Raw genomic sequence first — 25,192 nt, 5'->3', positions numbered from 1 at the left:
CACAGTGCAAATGCATTTTCTTTGGTCTCTGGATTTAGGTGCCCACCAAGACCACTTCTTGAAATGACAATAATTTTCTTTTTCAAGTGTTTTGCTCAGTGGGCCATGGACTTGGTCCCTCTGTATAGGAACTCTGCTGGGAATTCCAGACCTGATTTAAATAAGTGGGACAGTTTGCAAGCATTCTTCGCTTTCATAAACAATAGTCTGTTATGGAGGTTGTTTTCTGCTGCATTTGGATCTCATCTTTCTGCGAAGAGGTAATAAGTCAATATATTTAAGGGGGAAGTTTCAAAAAAAAATTATAGGAGCCCTTCACCATCCAGCAAAATAGCTAAAATCTGGAAGGAAAAATGAATAAATAGGAAAAAAGATGAAAATTGTAATTAGTGTTTCATTCTGATCAGCATGTGGCAAGCACAAGAGGTTTTGCTTTTTATAACAATGAATACTTTGTGAGGACGTTCAGGATACTTTATTATTAAAACGTGGGTGGTGGATAACAATTCTTGGGAATTTGATGATTTTTCTGGATAGTAAAGATAGACAATTTGGTGCCCACCAGATGTTCTGAACTTCAGACTCTAAGGCTACTGCTAAGCTTGTAAGCCGCCCTGAGTCTTCGGAGAAGGGCAGGATATAAATGGAATTAAAATAAATAAATAAAAATAAAAGGGGGTTGGTGGGATGTTCTGCTTGTACAGAAAGCAAAAGTCAATCCTACTTCTTCCTTTGCCTGTCTTTCCTTTCTGATCATATGATCAGGTAGGTTCCAGTTCCACTTTAAGCAGCTTTCTCCAGTTCGCCTTCCAGATGTGTAGGACCCCAACTCCCATCCATCCATCCTGACAAACTAGCTAAGAATGAAGACAGTGGATATTCTGGAAAGTAAGAGGCAGGGAAGATCTGACTTAAAACTATAAGTGCCCCTCTCTGCTGCCTTTTCTACTAGGCTCAACCATTTCCCCCAAGAATTGTACTTTGATGAAACTGCTCAGCACCATTCTTTATGAAACTACAGTATTAGAATATCTTTTTGGGGGTGGGGGGGTTGAAGCCCCAAGGTGGTCACACATCCTAAAACATCCCCAGGGAAAATCCTGAAGAGATTTTCAGCACAAAAGGCTTGAGCAGGAGAGAAAATACTTCTTCTCACAACATTGTGGTTTGTTTAGCTCCAGCGAATGACTTTAGCATCTTATATGTGAACCCAGTTCCATTGGTTATTTAATTATTATTGCCTGAAGCCAGAAAAGGCATCATTTGTCAATAAGCAAAACATGTTGTGAGAATGCAGTCTCAGAGCCGCAAGGAAAGCTGTAGCAAATTAAACTCAACCTTTGAGTGGAGGCATCTGGAAGCGAAGCAGTCACCCATTACCATCAAGGGGCTCCCACTAGTTGGGTTCATGCAACCAGAATGTTGGCTGCCAAAATCCAGCACTAGGTGTATTCTGTCTGGGTTGTGCCTTAACCTCTATTTATCATGATCAAGCATGTCTGAACACAGGCAGTATTGATGGACCAACCTTGCTTTCCCCAGAGCCTGGGTCCATATTCCCAAATTCCTTCCTCAAACTGCTGCCCTCCAGATGGCTGGCAAAGGATAATGGAACGTGTATTCCTACATAACTACAGAGCACTAGGTTTGAGGTAGTGCTCTAGACTGAGTTTTTCAAACATTGTTGTAGTTTCCCCAACCCAATTTTGCTTTATCTTATGCAATGCACCTTATTATTACTTAAAAAGAAAAGAGGTTCAGAGAAGGAACAATTAAAAAAAAAAAGCAGTCTAAGATCTGTGCTTAGTGACCAGCAGGTCTTGTAACCAAGTTCCTTTGGTGTCTCGAGCTGCCCTCTTGGGCATCTGACATCAAATGATTCTTCACTGAAATAAAAGTGGCTCCCAGATTTCTTCATTCAAGCAACTGTTCACCAGAGCAGCCCTCTTAAAACCTGTAGGGGCTGCCTGGCACAGAGGCTTTTATTGTTCTCAGTATGTTTGTCTGAAATTGCAGGTAGCCTTCATTTGACCTGAAAGGAAGACTATTGTTGGGTCCAACCTGGGGTTATATAGGAAAAAAAAAATCCCAAAAAATCAAAGCTGAGAAGATGCTCCTTTTTCAATCAATTGTTAATATTGATTGAATATTAATATTGATTTTCAATATTACTTATTGTACTTTAAAGACATTTGGATGGTGGCCTTGCTGGCCCAGTAGGGCCATTTGAAGCAAAACAAAAAGGGGGGGAACACAGCTGCAAAAATCAATAAGTGTAGTATTCTGACATGTAATTTATGAGAAAAGAAAATTCTTCTGCCATTCTCATAAATCATCATCATCCTTATCATTAAATAATCAAAAGACGTATCTAGGTTGCCATGCACAGTGTATAAAATTAGTAAGTAATCTAACAATAAATACTTTCACTTCACTTTTCAACTCAAAACTCATTCAGGGTTACCATGGAAAACTTTTGGTTGAAACTGTCCCCCATTAATATTTTTGCCCCTTATGCTGAACTGTGCAACATGCATGTGGATGTGTTGTTTCCCCACTGATATCCAGTGGAAGCACATTTATTGATACACAATAAAGCAATACAATTGTTTTACATATTTTCCCTCCCCATCAAACAAAATTTGATAAACTTCTTTAATTAATTAACTAAATTTTTACACCACCCAATTCATCTAAGTGACTGTTGGAAAATTTCTTCTTCTCTAAACCCATCCAAACTTAAAATTACGAGATATAGTTTATGTACATTCTTGATCTTCTGTCAGTTAGACCGAAGAGTAAGAAAGGGGGGAAGGAAGAGGAAATTAAAGAGCAAAAAAGGGGGGGGGGAATAGTTTATCTGACTATTTGCTTTGCAAATAGAGGTTTATGTATGCATTTATTCATTAAATTTGTATGCTGCTGATCTGATTATCCAAAGCAACAGGTTGGCTGGTTTTAATAGCTTAATATAGAGCACGGACCAACATAATTTTCCATTTTTTTAATGAAACAACAACAACAAAAAGGGAACAATGTCCAATAAAACAGAAACTGTGCTTCCCAAGCCATTCCCATGCCCAAACCAAGTTAAAAGCCGGGAAGGGGTGTGTGTGTGATCCCTTCCATTAGCACAGCGCGGTGGAGCGCCCTGTGGACTGACTACCAACCAGGTGCTTCTCTTTCCAGATGAATTTGCTTAACTCGGTGACCTGGTCGTGAAATCCAAATCGCAGCGTCTCCGCAAAGGAGATACAAAATGTGACTTTGATATGAGAATGCTCTTTCGCCCTCCGGGGCTTCCTGGAGCAGCCCGGCTCTGCCCTTTGAAGATGCGCCAAGCCCCCTCCCCCTTTTCTTCTCTCTATCCCCCCCTCCCCCCCCTCCGGCCAGCGCCTAACCAGATTCACTGGTTGCTTTTAACTTTTTCACCTTGTCTCGGGCATCGTGCAAAGAGGTGCGTGAGAGACAATGACATCTACACACACAGAGAGAGAGAGAGAGAGAGAGTGCAACCTCACCCGGTTCTGCAATCAGCTCTGCCCTAAGGTGGAAACATTTCCCCCTTTTCCAGGCACTAAAACGAGCGTCAGTTTTTCTTGCAATCGGAGGACTTACTTACAGGCATTCAGGGTGGCAGCCCGATAAGGGGAAGAAAAGGAATCGCTTTCTCGGCGTATGACAAACCCCTAAAGAAATTAAGATAAGCCTGTTAATGTTCGAAATTCACTTATCGGGTATTTTTGTCATTGGGGCTGAACGCTTCCCTTCCCGCTTCTCTGGGATGATACTGGCAAATGATTATTAATGAGCAAACGGCTTTAAAATTTGAAGAAGTGCTTTTAAGAGGCGGAGAAGCAAGCCCCCTTTGAAGTGGAGAATAGGCGCTGGCAAACTTTCCCTTGAAAGCATCGAGATATGGGTTAGCTAGTCTGTCAGATTCCCTCTTCAAATCCTATTTTCTAGAGCTGATGGGTTTGGGGGTTTTCTCTCTCTCCCTCAATCCCTCGGTCTCCCCCAATATCTTGGTGGGTGGGTGGGTTGGGTTTTGTTTTTTTTTTTGTTTTTGCAAGTGTCACCCCTACAGACGCACAGATATACCCAAGCGCGCCTCCCGCATTCATTTTTCCTAGACCTCCCGACTTTACTGAATTTCCATTCCCACCTTATCCTTCCTTAACTGACCCCCCCCCCTTGCTTTCTCTTTTGCAAGTCCTTCGGATTCAGTCCTTTGAACCTGTGATTGGAGGTTAAAGTGCACCAGGTTGCAATGGAAGAAGGAAGCTCTTAAACAATAAATGCTTGGCTATGTTGTTGTGATCGGGTCGCTGCCCTCTCGCTTAATCCTTTTAAATGCAAATCTTCCTTGGGGGGCGAGGAGCAGCGCGACGGCCCCGGTGCCTGCCCGCCTGAACCCCCCCCCCTCTCTCTCTCTCGGCTCTCTTTTCCCCTCCCTCCCTCCTCCCTCTCTCTACACGTCACCTGCCTCGGGTCGTGGGCCTGGCCTGGCCATTTCCAAGAGAGCCGTCTCAAGAATCGTTCATCCTCCGCAGCTCCCGGTTGCCTGAGCCTCCAAAGCCGGCGCGCCGCGTCTTTGCGCCCAGAGGAAGCCGCAGCCCTAAGACCGGGCAGCCGCAGCCCAGCTCGGCTCAGCCGGTCCCCATCGCCGGTCCGCCACCTTCCCTGACTCTTTCCCGCAGCAGCATGCAGAGAAGAGCCGCTCGCCTCGGACCACCATGTACGTGAGCTACCTGCTGGAGAAAGAGAGCCCCTCCATGTACCCCGGCTCGGTGCGCCACGCGGGGGGGCTTAACTTGACCGCCGCGCAAAACTTCGTGGGCGGCCCCCAGTACCCGGACTACGGCGCCTACCATGTGCCCGCCGGGATCGGACTGGACAACGCTCAGTCGCCCGGCTCGCCCTGGCCGGCCGCCTACGGCGCGCCCCTGCGAGACGACTGGAATGGCTATGGGCAGGCGGGCGCCCCGGGGACGGCGACCGCCGGCGCCCTGCACGGACCCAGCCCGACCGGCTTGGCCTACAGCCCGGCCGGAGACTACCTCCCGCACCCGCACCACCCCTCCCAGGGACCTCCGGCGCCCCCCTGCGGGGTCCCCCCTTCGGCGGGGCTGATGCAGCCGCTCAACCCGCCGCTGGGTTCGGATCCTCTCTCCCCTGGCGGCCAGCGGCGGAACTTCTGCGACTGGATGAGGAAACCCACGGCGGGGGGACCCGGTAAGGCGGAAAGGGCTGGCAGGCTGGAGTGGGGGGGTGGGGTGGGGTGGAGGGAGGTGAGGCGTCCCGAGGAGAAGCGCCGGAGGCCCGCCTGGGCTTTGTCTCTCGGCCCGGGAAGGGAGGCAGCGGCAAGGGTCCCTCTGCACCAGCTCCGAGCCCCCGGGGCCAGGGCGCTTCCAGCCTCCAAAGGCGAAAGGGAAGACGAAGAGAGCCGGCGGGGGCCGAGCTGACCGATTGCAGAGTTACGGGACCCGGTGCTTCGACTAGCGCGGCGGTGTTGATGGGCTTCGGGGTCCGTCGCTTTGAAAACAAAAAGCGCCGGTTAACCGCCGGCTTTCTTTTGGCCACGCAAGCCCTGCTGACCCGGTTCTCCCCGATAAAGAGAGGAGGGGGGGAAAAAGGCCAACTCTCCGGAACCTGCTTGGCAGGGAATCAAGGATGCGGCAAGGCTGACCGTCGCCGCAGTCAAGAGTTCGATCGTTTGTGCGTGACGCGTGCACGTGTTTGCTTTTAGCCCCCAGCTTCCTTCATACCCACCCACCCCACTCAAAAGGAAGAGTTCCTGCCCAAATACCTCGCAGCTCCTGGCCAGCCTTTCTTCCCGGGAGGGGTCGGGCAAAGGGGCTCTATCTAGCCTCGACTCCACCTCCACCCCCCCATGCCTGGAGGGACTCCCTCCAAACTACCATTCAGGGTTGGAAAGTTTCGGATAGGCTCGTGGGTGCGTGCGTTGGTGTTTTGTCATTCAAGACAGTCGAACTCAGCGAAAATATAAATTATTTTCCATTATCTGGATTTCTTTACATACTGTCGGCGTTGGTTGAGCCATTGATTTCAAAGTGTGTGTGTTTGGGGGGGGGACGGGCGGGTGAAATGGGAAAAAAGGGAATGGGAGAAGAAAATGCCTTGATATAAAATGAGTGCGAGGAACGGGAACATGTCTCTGCTAAGAGTATTTGTGATTTATTTCTTCTGAGCCTACGATTATTTCTGAGGAAGTGCCCCCCCCCCCACCTTTCTGTTTATTGCTCGAGATGCCTCGAGCGGCATTTCATCGGGAAGCTTCACAGGGCAATTGCAACTGCCAAGTTTTTCACACTGGCCTGGGAATAACGCCCACTGAAATCAAGCTGCTTCTGATTCCACAAGGCCAAATAGTGGCTGAGTTTATACAGAGCGCCGCTTCACAGAGGGGGCGAATGCAAAGTTCGCTCTTTTTTTGCCGTTTATACAGACCCTATTCTTAGGCTAAGCTGCGTAATCGGCCGCAAATTTAGCAAAGAAAAAAAAAGAAAAAAGACGGAGAGAGGGGCAGAGAACCACCTGCAAATGAAAGTTTAATTTGTTTGTTTGGAATTTGAATGAGAACTGCCACTTCCCACCACAGAATCTACGAGCGCCGGTTAGAGACTAACACGGAAACGAGGAACGGGATCCCGCCTTTCCCAGAGTTGAATATTCCCCAAGATATCCTAAACTCCAAAGGTAGGACAAGGCTTCCGGGGAGGCCCATGGATCGCTTTGTGATTCTTTTGGACCCCCCCCCCCCGGCCAGGCCCAGTGCAGCGTTACCTGGCGGGGGAAATTGGTGGAGATTCTCTTTCGATTCTAGCTGCATCTGATGCTCCAAGACGTCCGCTAGTTCGCCTAACAATCCCGGATTAGCTTGGCTGACTCTGCTGTTGTCACCTAATCATCTATCGACTTACTCCAATCCTTTCAGCTCCGTCAGAGGCTTTGGAATTGGCTTACTCGGCTGGCTGTTTTCAGCCCCTTCTAAAAAAATAAAAATTGCCGATCCAAACTGGAGTCAGCTGTCGGTAAGGCATCTTGTCCAAGCCATCAAAAATGTAAGGGAGTGCCCTTCCCAGCAAAACTATTCCGTGGCAACGAAGAGAAGATCTTCCGGGACTTCAGCTTCGAAAGGGTCAAGCGCTAAGGTGGCAAGTGGCGACTATCGGCTTCCTCTAATGTCCCCTCGGTGTCAGCAGGGCGCGTTCAGGAGGTTTTCGGGGAGTACAAAGCACTTCAAGAGCTGGTACTATTACAATTCCGCCACAATTCCGCCTTAAGTACAGGCCAGTCTTCGCAAGCACCCAAAACAAAACTCGGGGAATCTTAGCAGGCTCCCCTAGAAATTCGCTTTCTTTTTCCAAGTGCATTTTGCTCCGGAAAGTTGTAGTGGCCCGTCCGGAGCTGAACGAGAGCCAGAAGAACAACGGGTAGACATGGAAAAACAGGCAGGCCGAGGCTGTTCTCCCGCGCCGGCCGTTGGTCATTCAAGGCACCGGACTACAGAGCCCATAGATTTAGGCCAATGGGATTTGTGCAGTTTCGCAGGGTCCAGAGGTGACAGGGTGGGAGCAGGCTGGACAAGCCTGAAAGAAACCTCGGCGCCAGGCCCAACCAGGGCTGCCGAGAACGTGGCAATCTGTCGAGGTTTTGACAAGACCGAACCTGTTATCGAACCCGGGAGCGGGACGGGCCTAAACGGTTTCTCACTTACGATGTTTGAGCCCGGGCCACCTAGAGAGCCACTGAGGACCACCCCCCGGGGCTTGCCGCAGAGACACGTGAAACCATTTTCAGAGACCCTTGCTTCGTTTGAGTTGTCCCGCCCCGACTTCTCCTGCTTTTCGCAGTGGGAAACTGGAGAGACTTTTGAATGAGTCTAGAGCTGGGATAGGGCGAGAGCTAAAATCTTGTGGATGTGGGGTAAATGTTCTGACATTGCCTTTCATTTTCGGCATTAAAAGATACTCAACCCGCAAGGCAGGGAAACGGAACAATGTTGGCTGCATTAACTGGGGTGGGAAATCAACTTAACTCGCTTAGAAATAAATTCAAATCAGGATGGGAAGATGAGGAATCCTTTTTCGGTTAGTCCAACGCAGATTTAATATTAACCACAGTACCCATATTTAAATCGACTTAAATCCCATTCTTTTGCATAAACCTCGAGCCATGAAAGTTCCTCGAAAATCCTCAGCATTTAAATCTGCATTGGGCTAGCCGAAAAAGAACTCCTCATCTTCCAATCCTGATTTGAATTTATTTCTAAGCAAGTTAAGTTGATTTCCCACCCTAGTTTTGAAGCCAACATTGTTTGTTTCCCTGCATGCGGGTTTAGTATCTTTTAATGCCGAAAATGAAAGGAAATATCAGAATATTTACCCCACATGCAGGTAGGCCATATTTTTGAAAGCGCCCGAGACTGGGAGAGTCAGTTACTCTATGTAGTTCCAATGAGCTCGGGATTCTAACTAATATTCTGTCCTTATGTATGAGTGCGTGTGCGTGCGTGCACACACAAACGCTCACAGAAATAGGCAGAATTGCTTGAATGTATATTCTGGGGCTAAGGGATAAAAAAAAACAAAATGCCTCTTTGATCCTGTCCTCCTAAACATTTAACTAAAGAAACATAAATAAAATGTGGAACTTGCTCTTTCTGAAACGTTCAAGGCGTGCAACGCAGAAATTCGTGCGAGGCGAGAGACCTTCCTCCAGAACCAACCTCGAGATGAAGCCCAAGAGCAGCATCCGCTGAAAGGAGTCCCCCAAAACGGGCGGGTTTGGTCTGCTTTTCCTAGATGAAACACCCGTGATGTTTGTGCGCAGGAACCGTTTGCCCAGATTTGACGGCTTGACGGCCGGAGGAGCCGGAGAACTTTCCCAGCCTGGTTGTCTCAACCAGAGCCCGGGGTTGGCGAGGTGCCCTGAATTAGCTTTCCAAGTCGGAGTCTCTCGCTAGTTCTTGGTCGACCGTGGCATTCGTCATTCCTGTCTGCGGACGATGGAGGTTGTAATCCAGGACAACTGAGGAGCATCACTCGCTTTGGCTCTACCTACCTTGGGGGGGGGCAGGGGTCCAATATATATTGTGTTTTGGAACACACAGCTGGTGTTACTTAAGGAGGCATTAGCCCACTGCTCCACCAAGACCCATAATTGGACCGTCCAATTCTCTTTCCTGCAGATAAAAGTTGGCGTGGAGGGGGAAAGCCTTTCCCCCTCCACGCCGGCCCAAACGACCTTTTGTCCAAAACAAGGTCTGTGCCAACCAACCTCTCTCTCTCAGGCCCAGGCCCAGTGAACAAAAGCTTGGCTTCTGAGGAAAGGGGTCCTGGGTACGCTGAAACAAACTCCAAGTCTTATTCCCCACTCCCCACCCCGCAAGGAAAGGTTGCTTAAGGGCAATTGTCCGAGTGCTAGTTCCGGTGGGCCTGAGGTCGGACGTCAGGGGAAGCGAAGCCTGGAGGCCTGGTTACAGCCACTTAAAAGATTTTTTATAACCAATTACAGTCCAATAAATCATCGGCGGCTGTGCGGTTAGCTTTCTATTGGTTTCTGACACGCTGAGAGCATGCCTTTAGATTCCCCCCTCGCAGCAGCTCCGGCTGCTGCAACTCGCAGGGCGGCTGACAGTCTTGTTTGTGGTTGTTCCTTGTTTTAAACTGCCCTTGTTCCTTTTCCCACTCTTGGAGAAGGAACAATTCAGAGAGAGGGCTTTCCAAAGCCGCTGAGACAAGGGACATCTCCTGTCTTTCCGCTTCCCAGCTGAGGGTCTGGCTTCTGGGCCTTGGTAAGACGCCTTGCCCTCCACCTTTGCTGGGCCAGTCTTGAAGGATTTTTGCTTCGCAAGAGGAACGACCAGACACTTGATGAAAACTCCAACTTGTCTATTGTTTTCTTTTAGTGGCAGTCCTGGGCGTGCTTGAATCCAGGGACTGGTTCTTGCTTCTGGATTACCTTTCTCTCTTTTTCTCTCTTTTTTTTTTCAATTTCCCTTCCAGGAAATTGAAGTCCTCTTAGTCGGTTGCAGAGAGTCGAAAATGAAAGGTTTTTGTGCCTACTTGCTGCTCCTAGAAATTCTCCCCTAGACCTGATCTCATTAGCAAGTGATCATCAGACTTGGGCATCTGCCCAGTTGACAAGCAACTCTGCACCTTTGAAAGGCATTGTTGAACTTAATCAAAACCATTGTCATTGTGATTCACTTTGTCTTACTCCCCAATCTTTCTCCCTTTCTTCCTCTCCCCGGTCATGGTGGCGGAGGTGGCGGGGAGTGCCTACGCTGAACTGGGAGGGCTTCCCTTCCAAAACCCATGGCGGGAAGGTATCCTTGGCAAAATGAGAATGAGTATTACTTCCTCCTAACTGGATGAGAGGGGATTTTCTTCTCAGATGAAGGAGAGCTGGGTCATGGAAAGAAGGCCAATGTGATTTAGTAGCCTGGTTAGAGGCCCACTAGTGTTCCCCCTTATTTGGATTGGTAGGATTCACCCTACAGCATGTGCACTTAGGACAGTAGTGATGGAAGATGCTACATAAAAGATGGCTGCAGGGGAGGTCCAGGCACCCTTTGTGATGATAACAGTGGCGCTGCTTGGAGCCCGGACTTTCCTCCTGGGCAGCCCGCCCATTCCCCTCCCTAGTGGGGGTAGAAAATCATGTTGCTTTGATCTATACCTTTCCTCACCATTGTTTTCTACTTTTCCCTCCCCGGAAAAGAAGAGAATGGAAGAAGGCCGAAGACAGACTTTCACAGTCAATACTGAAATATATCATGCCCTTTCCAGACCTGCCTCTCCTTTGTTTTAGGCAGAAGAAATGGGGAGGGGTGCTGTGAATGTAGAGGGCTGGTTCTGGTTAGATCACAAAATCCCTTTCCCTGGCAGATCAGCAGGGAAAGGGATCCATTCCCTTCAGATTTTTACCCCAATAAACTGCTTGATTTTTATGGAGCCATCCCCTACAAATCGTATAGTGGTTGTCCTTAAGGATAGTAAAACTCAGAAGTATCATACTGAATAGCATGTACACAAATGCATATCATGTGCATATACCCACAGATAAAAACAAGATATATACATAGACATATACCTCCTTGCTGCAATCAAGTGTATGAATATTATATATTGTGTGCATCTCATGTTTTGTATTTAAAAATACAGTTGTAATAGTTTTGAAATATTTTATCTTTTAAAGTGAAACAGCATTTATCCAGCCTCAGCTCTGAAGTCAAACAAACCAAAAGAGAACAACTGTGATACCTATTTCCTTATAATAAAAACTCACTTGATTCCTTTGAAATTTATTTCTCAATAGGCATTCATACGCTTGGCTGAAAGGGGAAAAAAATCCCTGTAAAATGGATTTTTTGCTTTTAAGTGTAAACACATACAGTACAATACCAATCCATTCCAGGAGAGACTCCTAGAATTTGTTTTTATCTTCAGTCTTCTCTAAAATGTTTAAGAAATCCTAAGTTAGTCCCTTTTGGATTCACTCTGCAATCCAGTTGATTTCTTCCTCTCTTGGTCTGGAAGTTTTTATATCTTCTCTATCTTTTTATCCACCTTGTTAAAGCAAAATTCTGATCTTCCAGAAATGGACTGATTTGAATCTCCCATTAACAGCTTCTGGCCTGGTCAACTATGGGAGATGAGACCTGAGGTCTAGTCCAGGTCCTACTGACTTTTCCTCCCCTTCTAGCATGCTCTGTCCTACCAAGGCAAAATATCCCATAGCTAAGAGACTCTCCCACCATCAGTAAAAAAAAATACTTTCATTTCAATTGGACCTTGTTATACGCAGCTATTTAAAAAGCGCGATAGCGTTTATTTATTTTCAGAAAAAGAAAACATGTCCATTCAAAAGTAGGAACCTATATTTTTAAGTAGTCAGAAATCATTTGTTTTCCAAAACTCATTTACAGAGAGATTAAGTGCCAAAGGCATGTCATGATTTTTATGAATGTATTATTATAGATTCTACAATTCCTCCATTGTTTTAATATCAATATTACAATGACCTCATCACTGTTATATCTTGTATATCATCTAAAAAGCGTGATGTACTATCATATAAAAAGGGTGCCAGGACTGAAGTTTTTCTGTGGTGTGAAGATGTATATTTAGAATTATTGCCCATATTTAGAGTTATTGTATAGATATAAAAATTATGGTACTACAGTGTTTAAGAAATGTACTCGAACAGAAAATGTATACAGTACATATGAAAGGAGAAAGAAAAAAATGATCAGGTGATTCCCCCACCCACCCACCCTCTTTATGGCTTAAAATCTCAGGAGGTGCAGATCACATTTTGGGATCATCTCCTTAATCCCCCATTTTCAAACAATTTGGCTAAATGGGATGGGATCTTGACCAATAGGACTTCAATTTCCCCCTCGTTGGGAAAACCGTTTTCACCATATTATTCATCATTATAATATTGTAATGTTTTATAATATTACTTATTATAAAGAGCTCAGAAAACAGAGCGCATGGAAACCAAAATACAAGACTTGGGGTCACCCTCTTTGGAGAAACCTTTCTTAATGTCTTGAGTGAAAAATATACACCCAACTATTTTAAATCCTGAATTATATCCTGCAAAGAACCGGCGAAATTGCCTTTCCCCCTCCTTTCCTAAAAATGCGGAAACCCCCCCCCCCGCCTCCGTAATTCGACAGGGTGGAAAAGAGTTTCCATTCCCATATTCTTCTTAGGAGGAGTCGCTCCCAACTCTTCCCAGGCGAGGCTTACCGAGCCCCCCCAAATTAAAATAAAATAAAGTAAAATAAAATAAAATAAAATAGGTGGGAGCTGATAGCGCCGCCTAGGCCTAAGTCCGCGGTGTTGCGATGCGAGGAGCCGGCGCTTGGCTCAGACGGACCTTGCGGCCGCCCTTCCTCAGCTCGGACGCTGATGTCCCCGGAGCGCCCGTTCGGCTCGGCGGAGTTACACCAGCGGCGCTTTGAGGCCTGGCTTGATTGGCCCAGACGAGCCAGTCTGGGCCTGAACCCACAGGGCCGCCCGGACGGGCCCTCTGATCTTGGCTGGGCGAGGAGGCGGAAACCAAGGGGGAAGAAACACTGCAAGAGTCTCCGGGCCGCGGTGGTGAGGTTAGCCGGGAAAAAACCAGGGGCTGGCAATTCTTTCCTTTCCTCTCGGAAAACCTTTTCTTAAACCGGCCTTAGAAGGAGGTAAAAGACTGCAAAGCTTCCGGACTGACTACTTGGCCTCTCCAAAGGATCTCAGCCAGTTTTGTTTTTTTTTTAAAGAGAAAGCCAGGAAAGATTTTAGACTCAACAGCCCAACACAAAGAGAGAGAAAAACATAATGGGAAAACTCTCTTAGGGTTACTGCTGCTGTTGTCAAAACACATGAAGTTCAAATTGCTGGATCAGCAGGTTGAGAAAGGAAGTTCTAGCAAGGATTTCCAAGTGTCCCACCTTCCCCTTTTTATTTCTTGGCCGCCTTCAGTTCTTCCTGTGAACTGAAATGGCTTTTTGGTGCCACATCTCTAAATGACAGTATTGGAATGAAAGATTTTATATTCTTTTAAGATCAACTGGAGTAAGAGCCTGATAACGCCACTCTGAAAGGCAGATTGTCCAAATTGTTAAAAAGAGAGTCCTTTTGCTATGGATGGTGTGGATACCCTCAGCTAGAATGACTAGAAAGAATTGGAGATTTTATGACCATTGATATGAATGGGGAAGCATCATCAATCATTTTATTTCATCATTACTTCTACTACTATTATACTTAGAAAATATCTTTCAATTAGTATTTTTTTTCTGGGCAACCTAAACAAACTTTGGGGCAGGACTTGATGTCAAAATGTTGCTGTTGCTCAGTAGTAATCCAACCATCTGTAAGAATAAACGAACATAATAGGAATTACTGCAGAGTTAAGCAAATTCATTTTGCTTCAAGATTAAAGAAAATTGTGACTCCAAGACAAGCCTAGATAGCTGGATATCATCCCCAATAGGGAGTTCTAATCAGGTGATCAAGCACCACATTACTTTGGGGGGAAAATCCACCAGGAATGATTTCAGTGTATAGACAACATTAACACAGAAGTGGAGAGTTTTTCAAATTCCCACATATCCTAGATCTAAACTGTAAAGAGCTTTAAAGACTCATAACAGCACTTGTGCCAAGAAATGGAGCAAAAATTAGTACAGTTTTTCAAGAATTAATAGTATAACAGAATAACAGAGTTGGAAGGGACCTTGGAGATCTAGTCAGACAAATGGTATCACTTCTTAAAAATCTCCGGGGTTGGAGCACCCACAATTTCTGGAGGCAAGTCATTCCACTTGTTTAACTGTCAAGAAATTTCTGCTTAGTTCTAGGTTGGTTCTCTCCTTGATTAGTTTCCATCCATTGCTTCTTGTCCTGCCTTCAGGTGCTTTGGAGAATAGGTTGATCCCCAATTCTTTGAGGCAACCCCTTAAATATTGGAACACTGTTCACATGTCACCCCAGTCCTTCTTTTCATTAAGCAAGACATATCCAATTCCTGCAACCATTCTTCGTATGTTTTATCCTCCAAATTGGCAGGATGTACTTACAGATTCTTAGTTCAAAGCTGACAGTTTCTTATCTGTGTTCTCAACTAACTGGAGTTCCTGGACTGTTCTCAACATATAGTTTGTTAACTAATCAAACCTATAGGTTTCCAGATTGAAGGTTATTTTTAAAATGATTATTTGGCTAACATTATGTTTATCCATGTATACAGGTAGTCCTAGAGTTATGACCACAATTGAGCCCAAAAATTATGTTGCTAAGTGAAACATTTGTTAAATGAGTTTGCCCCATTTTATGATTTTTTTTGCCACAGTTATTAAGTGAATCATTGCATTTGTTAATATTTAGTAACATGTTTGTAAAGTGAATCTGGCTTCCCCATTGAGTTTGCTTGTCACAAGGTTGCAAAAGGTGATCACATGACCCTGGGATGCTGCAATTGCCATAAATATGAGTCACTTGCCAAGCATCTGAATTTTGATCATATGACCATGGGGATGCTGCAACAGTCATAAGTGTGAAAAATGGTCATATCACTTTTTTCAGTGCCATTATAACTTTGAACTGTCACTAAATGAAGAATTATAAATCAAGGATTACCTGTATATGGTAATTCAAGTTACCATTCTCTATTTGGAAAATCAGAACTTGCACCCAAAGAAATATAAATGTATACAAATACCAACCTGACTTAGAAATAAATATTTCTGAATTGCTTAGATCTTCATTCTAAGTTGAAAAAAAAGTTAATGTAAATTGATATAATTTTGAATGGTTGTTTCATTCATTCAGTTGATTGACATACTCTATACCCCAAATATAATTTAGCAGGATTGTGCCCAAACCCTGTTGAAATTAATTGCCAAGCTCCCATGTGCAACTCATTTCAGCAGATCTTATGCATACAAGGGAATGTCTCAAAGATATCTTGTAAATTAACTAACATGCACTTAAGTCTTTTATCTTACATTCAGAATTACTTAAGAGTGCTTATTTGTTAGGACTGCATTGTGTATGTCATCCACACAGAAAGCTGCTTTTTAAGCACATGTTCAAGGAGAAATTGCTTTTAATTCTAAGCACTGATCATAACAGGCCCAGTTACAATATACACCCACAAATCAAAGTGCAACCCACCCTCCAACACACTGGCTTATGTGGATGTGTTTGGTTTGGGGACCATAAATCCAGCAGCTGCTTTCTTTTTACAAGCACTCATTGTTTGAAAATCACTTCCTCTTTGAGCCAGACATTTAAGGAGTTAGTAAGTTTAAACTAGGAAAGAAAAGGAGAATCCTTCCATAACTTGTTGGAGTGGGAGGTAGTGAAAATAATTAGCAGCTGAATTTTGGAAACTGGGAGGAAAGATCTAAATCTTATTTGGAATTTGATTATATTCTATAGGAGATTTCCTCCTTTTCCCACTGTGATCAGAAACTCTTCATTGCTGGAAGCTGGTTGGCATTTTATGTATAGCCTATGCTCTGGTTATATAACTTCAGAAGTGGGCATTTAAATACGATGCTGCTAATGTGCTTCCTTCAGCTCACTTATGTCTCTTTTCCCAGTGAAAACCAGGACGAAAGACAAGTACCGTGTGGTCTACACAGATCACCAGCGACTTGAGTTGGAGAAGGAGTTTCACTACAGCCGTTACATCACTATTCGGAGAAAAGCTGAGCTAGCAGCCACACTGGGATTGTCAGAGAGACAAGTAAGACTTTGCTCTGTGTAATGTTTCCAAACTTCCCCACTCTGTATTTAACCTTCTTTCAGTAAATCTTGCTGATCTTACTTTTGTTTACACTGATAAATGCACACAATGACTAACAAAGCATAATACACCAAAGTGTTTGTATTAAACAAGGCACCCACCTTTTAAGAATATGTAAATTAATGTCCCTTTCAGTATGAAATAAAATGTGTTTTAAGAATGGGGGCGGGGGGGGGAAATACCACTTTAATTTACTCAAGAGTCTCTGTAGGATGATAGCTGTCCAGAGTTTGGGAAAACAGTTCTATCCAGCCTATGGTGGAAATTTCAAGAATGCATTTCTTATGCAGAATAAGTGCTCTGCTACCGAACTTCTGTCCTTTTTGTAAAATAAAAAAAGTTTATCACATAGAAATATTTGTCAGAGACCCAGGATTACACTGTTGGTTGCTTTTGTTGGACATGCCCTAAGTGGAAAAGAGAGGCTTATTCTTGTGCAATGAACTAGTGCTTGGTTTTAAACAGCTTTCCTGACTTGGTAGCCTCCAAGTGCTGAAAAATATGCTAACTTACTCATAAAGTCATGTCACCAGGCACAAAGCTGCATTATAAAGAGTCTGCTTTGAAAATGAAAATCTCTTCTTGTCTCTAATTTCAGCCAGTTAGTACAAGTAGTCTTAAATTTTTAGGTGAAGATAGATGATGAAGAGGCCATTTATCTCATAAATTCTCTCTCTCTCTGCCCATAAGGTGAAGGCTGTGTGTAAAACGTTCCCATTTCATTACCACAATCCCCAAATTTGAGGTATGCTAAGAGTTCATAAAAACACCACATTTATCTAATGCATCTTTCTTAATCTAGCACTTTCCTGAACAGCTAATTGATCCAGTTTCATAGCTAAGGATTTGTACCTGGATCTTTTCAGTCTTAACTTCACTCAATACAATTTAGCACAATGTGTCCAGTAATTCATTTTAGAGTGAAACGAATTCAGACAGAAGGAAAGGTTTTTAGAGTAAGTTTGGCTGCACCCCTACGCCTGACCTGGAACAGGAATGGGCTACAATGGACTGCCAAGCTCCATTGGTGTAGGTCCTAGAGCCACTTTCGATCACCACATGCTGGAAATTGGTAGCATAATTCCTGCCATGATCAACATTAAAAAACTTAGAACACACTTCAAAATAATCTTAATCTAATGAAAAGAAGAGGGAGGACCCTAACCTTCTTCCCATACACCTCAAAGACTCCCATACCCCCAAATGTTTTCCCCTACTCTCATTGCATCATCCTGTCCCTGGATACCAAAAAATATTGCATGCAACTTCCAGCTATGAAAATATTCTCACTTCTAAACTATAATATTGGGATATGACTTTATCCCCTCATTGAAATATCACAATTTGGGAGAGGGATTCAGATACCAAATTTAGACTGGGGGAACCTAATATTTCTGGAAAATACCCACAGTTATATATTTTGTTGTATCAACATTGTTAGCTAGCCTGTTCTTAGTTTTGGCATTTTGTCTATTCTTCTCTGGGTTTTGCATGCTATGTAATATTCTAGTTAACATCCATATGATAAGGACAAGAATGCTATAGACATCTGACTATTGGTATCCAAGCAGAATATGCTGTTTTCCAAAAGCTAATTATGAACATAAATCATGATAAATTGCAAAAAAAATCTTTCACCTAGGATTATCAACCTACCAGTATTTCAGAACACAGAGATTTTTCTGTATCTGGAATTATACTTTTCCACTTTTGTACTTTTTTTTTTAGTGAACCAGGATCAAAGTGGGGGTGATTCCATGGTACTGCACAACAAGAAAGTGGAACTGTGCATTTTGCTTTTGTTTGCTTCTGCCTGTTTTGGGAGAGGGAGTGATTAAAAGTTTACTTACATGTCTTAAGCCATATTGATGGCTTATACAACTTACGGTATTTCTTTTGTTGACAAATGAAAGCCACTGGAAAAATGCCATTGTGATTGTGGTTTGCCATTAAATGTTATTGGCAAGACCTAGAGGCCACAGAAAAATGGAGGGGTCTAAGGGCTATATATAGCCTGCTGACCAGCAGTTGCCCACTCTTGCTCAACCTAAAGGTAGGGCCAACCCTCCAAGAATCAAATTTAAATGCACACAGCAGGAGGAAGATTTAAGGTACTGTAGCAAACTGTAGGTGCTTTTCAGGTATTTGAAGAGCTTAAAGATTTATAACTTTTATACTGTTATATATGTTCAGGTCAAGGAAATTTACCACTAAATGAATGAGATATTTTAATCAAAACTTTACAAGCCATATCCCCAGAAGCTGTTGCAACTCTCAGGTTGATTCAAATGGAGACAATTGAAATACATATATGCAGAATTAATTATTCATCAGTTCAGAGCCATTGCTGGCACTTTCTTTTCAACAGGTGTGGTTTTAAGGGAATAACATCAAAAAGAGGGGAAGAAATCCCAGTAATTTAGAGCAGCGATCATTGTCATTGTCTCAGCCTTTATTTCTTTACTTTGTTTTTTTTTGTTGTTGTTAGTTGTGAAGTCGTGTCCGACCCATTGCGACCCTATGGACAGCGTTCCTCCAGGCCTTCCTGTCCTCTACCATCTTCTGGAGTCCATTTAAGCTCACGCCTACTGCTTCAGTGACTCCATCCAGCCACCTCATTCTCTGTTGTCCCATTCTTCTATTGCCCTCAATCTTTCCCAGCATTAGGCTCTTCTCCAGTGAATCCTTCCTTCTCATTAGGTGGCCAAAGTATTTGAGTTTTAGCTTCAGGATCTGGCCTTCTAAAGAGCAGTCAGGGTTGATCTCCTCTAGGACTGACCAGTTTGATCGCCTTGCAGTCCAAGGGACTCGCAGGAGTCTTCTCCAGCACCATTTTTCAAAGGCTTTGAACTTTGTTTTTACTAGGGAATAATTTATTTGTATTAAATAGGTTTTCTTCAGCTTATACTAAGACTTGAATTATGACCCAAGAAGAAGATATAGGAAGCTTAATAAAACCTGCTATCGTGGGATGGATGGATGGATGGATGATCTGTCATCAAGTTGGTACTGACTCTTAACCTACAGTACATGAATCTTCTCCAGGATTATCTCTCCCCATCTGCCCCTTCAGGTCTTCCAATACTGTACCAATCAGCATTGTAATTGAGTCATCCACCTTGCTGCTGATCATCTTCTTCTTCTCTTTCCTTTCTCCTTTCCCAGCATGGCTTATAAACTTCTCAAGGGAGTTCCCAAGTTATAATAAGAGACCAATAAGAGACCGGTCATTTGCCAAGTGCTATTTGAGTGAAAGCTTTGGAATGATTCCTTCTATGATCCACTTCTTTGTTTCTTGGTTATCCATGATATTCTCAAGAGTATTCTCAACATCAACGTTCAAAAGGGCCAATACTTTCTGCCTTGCTTCTTCCAAGTCCAGCTTTTGTTTCCATAGAGCACCATCAAGACAAATGTTGCATGATTCTGATGTTTATAGACATCGTGGTGTCTGAATAGCTTTTCCAGGATAACTTTACTCTGCAAATTCTCGTCTCTGAAGTATTTTTGGATGATAGTTATTTTTGCTGTTAATAGTTGATTTTAAAATGCAGAATCTGTCTACCATTTCACTATCTTCATTGCCAGTTGGTTGTTGTTCCTATGGTCATTAGCTTGATCTATCATTCTATTTAATTGTAGTCTCTTTTTTTGCTGCACTTGTTGGGTTTCATTACTAGAGCTTGCAGATCAGGGGTGTCAAACCCGCAACTTCATGTGATGTGTTGCGATGTATCGCGACTTTTTTTCCATTGCCAGCAATGGGGTGGGCGTGGTTTCAGCATGAAACATCCGGCCCATGGGCCGGCAGATCATTTACATTTTCAGTGATTCTGCATAGTGAAGATTACTCTTGCATCCTCATGGTCATGTGAGCAAAATTCAGACACTTGGCAAATGACTCATGTTTATGGCAGTTACAGCGTCCCGGGGTCATGTGATCACCTTTTGCCCAGTGGCGTAGCGTGGGTTGTCAGCACCCGGGGCAAGGCAACCGGAAGCGGAAATAGAGGGGCGGGCGGGCGGTGACGTCACGGCACCGCCGAAAAGACGCGCCCCGCAGTGGCGTAGACTTTCCAAGAAGAGTTGCGCGCATGCGGGATGCTTCCGGGTCCCTCTCGAGGGCGGCTGGGCGGGGCTCCGACCTGCAAGAGCCGCTGCATTCAAGCTCGCACGTGAGCCCTGCTAAATAAAGCCACGCATGCGCACGAAGCTAGGCCGGCCAGCCGGCGGGTCCGTCTTCGCTCGGCCAAGCCTGCCGGGGCGCCTGCGGGGCGCTTGCGGTTGGCCTGAGCCTGGGCGGAGAGTTGGCCGCTTCTATTTATTTTATTCAGTTTATGTGGCCGCCCATCTCACCTGCCGGACTCATTTCGCTTTGCAAGAAAGAGCAGCTCAAGAGCGGAGCCAAGCCAACTCTGTGCAGCCCTTGGGGCTCCCTGAGCAGCTCAGTGCGAGCGCGCCCCCCCCAGATGTTGCGCCTGGTGCGGCCGGCCCCCCCCTGCACCCCCCACGCTACGCCACTGCTTTTGCCCCCTTCTGACAAGCAAAGTCAATGGGGAAACCAGACTCACTTAACAACCGTATTACTAACTTAACAACTGTGATGATTCACTTAACAACAGTGGCAAGAAAGGTCGTAATATGGGGCAAAAACCCTTAACAAATGTCTCACTTAGCAACAGAAATTTTGGGCTTGATTGTGGTCGTAAGTCGAGGACTACCTGTACCTTGCTTACCTAGAGTCGGATTATTTTACTTTCTTGTCCTGTGGATAGGTTTTACATGAGGACAATGGTATGTTCTGGGATTCCTAATTTCCTTATGGTTATTTTACAGCTTGACATGGTCAAAACAATCAAGGGCCTTTCTAAAGTTGGTGAAGAACATGGCAGTTTCATTTTGATATTGTTTGGCTTTCTCAGTGATACAACTTGTATCAGCAACAGCATCTCTCATTTCTTGCTTTTAAAGCCAGCTTGAACATCTGTCATTTCTCTTTATATGTAGGGCTTTCTTGGATGATCCTAAACATCATTTTAATAGCATATGAAATTAAGGATAATGTGCAATAGGATGCACACTCTGTTAAATCTCCTTTCTTCAGCGTTGTTGTGTAGCACCTATCCAATTGTGTCATTCTTTGCTGGGTCAGGGTGCTGATATTGATAATGTTTGTATTGGTATTCCTGAGAAGGATGAGCAAAGAAAAACCTGTGACTTCCACCCAAATCTAAGTATCTTTGCTTTCCAAACATGAGAACTAAATATAGAAAATGTGCATATGGTAAATGCACCATGCTTGCTTGTGTCTCTTTTATCTGCAGCATCAAAATACATGGATTAAAGACTGGCATATATTGTTTTATTTATTTTATTAAATTTGTATGCCACCCATCTCATTGCCAGATGATTACCGTATATAAAGATGTGTGTAGTTTTTATACAGCGTAACTATACTTGTAATTTTAATTGTTTCTATATTTACCTTTTTACTGTTCGTAAGCCTTCCAGAGTCATCCTATCGGTAAGAAGGGCAGCATAATACATACATACATACATACATACATACATACATACATACATACATACATACCAGTTTAGGAACTCTCTTCACTTTGCTTGCAACTGGATTGTGTCTTGTAGTCTTGTATCTATTTCCTACTGATGCCATTAAACACTTGAACCTAAACAAACTTTAAAAAACCCGCATGGATTAAAACTCAAGTACACCATAGGCAATCTAAAAACACATGAAATTTTTACAGATTGTGTCTGTCCTTTTTCCTCATTTCATGCAAAGATCTCTTCACTTGGGTGCTTTTCCTGTCATCTCAGAAGAGCGAGGATTGGTGCAATGAACTCAGGGGCATGAAGTTACCCTCTGCATATTACCAGAAGAGGCCTTTGCTTCCTTATTATAGCAAGAGTCCTCAGTGTATGATACCAGTTAGCGTAATAATTTAAAAGTATATGAGCAGTAAGCCAGAATATTTCTAGTTCACTTTTCACTTTTCCCATTACAGTGTGGGCTAAGCCATTATCCCTCTGATCCTCCCATGGGTAATAGGGGTGCAAATGAAAAATAAAAATAAAAATGCAGGATCATTTTTTTTAAAAAAAATACATGAAAAATCTTCTGAATGCCGCCCAGGGTGCTAAATATCATGAGGAAAGATCTTCCTGAATGGGAATGGGTTTAAGGTTTCTTTGATCTCCATGGAATCTAGGCATGCCTAAATGTTTGCATTTAGATTTGAGAAGGCTTAAATCCAAGTGTGCAAGTGCATCTATTGTACAAAGTCGGTTATTGGCCACCTTCATACACCAACACTGCCAGATTTTGTTTTATCTCCTTAGTTATCAGGGAAGACATCTTAGCGTACCCTTTGCTTGCTTAGTTGTTATTGCAAAACACACACACACACACCTTCATTTTCAAAGTCCAATAGGCTTGTATTTCTAACTCCTGAGCACCACCCTTGTTCCAGGTGTCCTTGGCATTCCTGGAGGTGCATTTGTTTTGAGTCAGCTCCCACATGACTAGTGGCTTTGCTTTCCCTCACCCCCCTGGCAGGTGTTTTGGTGAGTATTTAAAACAAAAAAAAACCCACAGTCTCTAATGTGCCTTAGATTTTGTTGCTACTACTGTTGAATTTGGGATGTAAACACTTTTCCCCAGTAAAATTCATTTTGACTGTCTTTCCTTTTTCTCCTCTTGCTCTGAAAAAACACAAAAAGGCCCCAGCTTTCTACTTTGATAAAATCACCACTGTAAAGAAACCTTTCTAAATGCAAATTAAACGTGCAACGCACACTATTTTCAGTCTTAAACCTACAGAGGTTTTCCCCACAAATAAGAAAAGTTCTTGTCCCTATTAGACGGTGGCATTGTTGAAGACTGGACAAAAAAATATTTCATATGTCAGTAGATCCTGGAAGCATTTTGATCTGTTTTGTAGTAGTGTAAAGCTTGAAACCCAGCTTTGGTTGAAGGACAGCAAGCAGGATATTGAGGTATAACATGGTGCTCTTTTTTGTAATATGCTGATGATATAAAAACATGGGGGGGACATTTACCATAGTCCTTTTTTGGTCATGCTAAAGTTTGTCAAAATGCTGTTTATTGTCTTATATGCAGATGAAGCCTACTATACGTTTCAAAGTCACCTGTTTAGGCAGTCACAGATAACTCATTCATTATTTGTTCCAGTGAATTGTGTGGTGAGGTTTGTGATTTGTAAATCATTTCGGTTCACAGTTAAGATCTTGATCGCATAGGCATTCTAATTATGGGATGTATAATTGTTCTGAAGTAAGCTTCGCTGGATTGATAGCACTGAGTCTTGTAAAAATGCACAGACAAGCTGCATTTATATCCTCAGTATCTTGAGTTATATCTGGCAATGCTTAACTAGGGAGAGTCATAGCTCAGTGCTAAAAGGCAGGCTTTGTACGGAGGAACGGTCAGGTTCTGAGTTCCTGTCTGTAATCTTGGAGTATCATATATGGGACAGTAGTAGGCTGCATGGAACTAAAGCATAATTTACTACTGGTTACGTTGCTTTGATCAACATTCCCAGATTTTGGAATAAAACACTCAATGTATTATCTATTTTTTAAAAAGATGCTGTTATCATACATCATCTAACATTTAGTTCTGAGTTTCTAGTAGTCTGTTCCTTAGCTTAGAACATTTGATTAAAGCCCTATCCCCCAGCATGCTGGCTGGGAATTCTGGGAGTTGAAATCCATGCATTTCCAAACTGCCAGGGTTGAGGAACACTATCTTAAGGCTAGCCAGGTTGAAAGAATAGACAAAATTCGTATTCTAATTTTACAACAGAAGGGATAAATTTCTTCCCTCAAAGAAAACAAGACGGTCTTCTTCCTTCTAAAAATAAATGTTCTTTCTGCTCAGATTCTCAGGAATTTATTACAAGTTTAATCCTCTGTCTCCAAATGTCCACTAAAAAAAAGGGTAGGAGGGAGAACTTTGCTTTTCTAATCCAATCTCTTCTGTATATTTACTCAGAGTAAATCCTGTTGTACTCTATAGGTAAATTTGCATAGGAGTGTTATGGGTAAAGCTCATCATTGTGCCCAGACTCACAGATTTGAGTACAGTCCATCCAAAGCAGTATTAGCTGAAGTGGACATAAATCTCTGCGGTGAGAGTTGGTGGCATCTCCCTGACTTTGCCTGGATGGCAAGTAATAAGGATGGGCCTAGTTAATACTTGGGTGGGAGACACCAGGGTGGTTGTATACTGGACTGTGAAGTTGAAAATACCCAGCTCGCTATTATTAACACTAACTCTGTCTTCCTCCTCCCTAGGTGAAAATCTGGTTTCAAAATAGGCGGGCAAAAGAAAGGAAAATCAACAAGAAAAAGTTACAGCAATCTCAGCCTGGGGGACTGCACAGTGGATCTGAACCCATGAGTCCTGTCTCCTCCATGCAGGCAGGGACACCTGGCTCTGTTCCCAGTGGAGGCGTGTTGTGTGCTACTGGCTTGACCCCAACTGTTGCACAGTGACAGAAGTTATGAGGAAAGACTGAGCAGCTGAAGAGTTTCTGCATTCCATACAGAAGAAAGAAGAGACTGCCGGCCACACACCAGCCAGCCTAGGAGGAAGAAAACCGCTAGTCCAGGAGTGAAACCGATGAGGCAAGTGGTGACTCTCCGTATCTTGCACTAGGATGGACTGCACTGAACAGCGTCACGCTTTGGGATTTTCTGCCCATTTTTACAAGATACACTTGTGAGGCAACCAAGTTCAGATGGGACAGGGGAAGGAAGGGAGTTGATGTTCCTTAATTTGTTTCATTCTTGACCCGGATGTTGCCATAGA

At 43.8% G+C, this 25,192-nt stretch overlaps 1 protein-coding gene across 1 annotated transcript; it reads left to right on the top strand.

The window, feature by feature from the left end:
* Positions 1-4,736: 4,736 nt before the first annotated feature.
* Positions 4,737-24,980, top strand: CDX2 (caudal type homeobox 2; the record flags this gene model as incomplete). The annotated part of the gene is made up of 3 exons (XM_083361755.1): positions 4,737-5,235; positions 16,136-16,281; positions 24,676-24,980. 3 exons carry the CDS (start codon positions 4,737-4,739, stop codon positions 24,874-24,876), a joined length of 846 nt encoding a protein of 281 aa, XP_083217881.1. The 3' UTR covers positions 24,877-24,980.
* Positions 24,981-25,192: the final 212 nt, after the last annotated feature.

Source organism: Vipera ursinii, assembly GCF_947247035.1.
Source record: "Vipera ursinii genome assembly, chromosome: 4".
NCBI lineage: Eukaryota > Metazoa > Chordata > Lepidosauria > Squamata > Viperidae > Vipera > Vipera ursinii.
The sequence above is the reverse complement of the archived record's forward strand: the minus strand, read 5'-3'. Positions and strand labels throughout refer to the sequence as shown.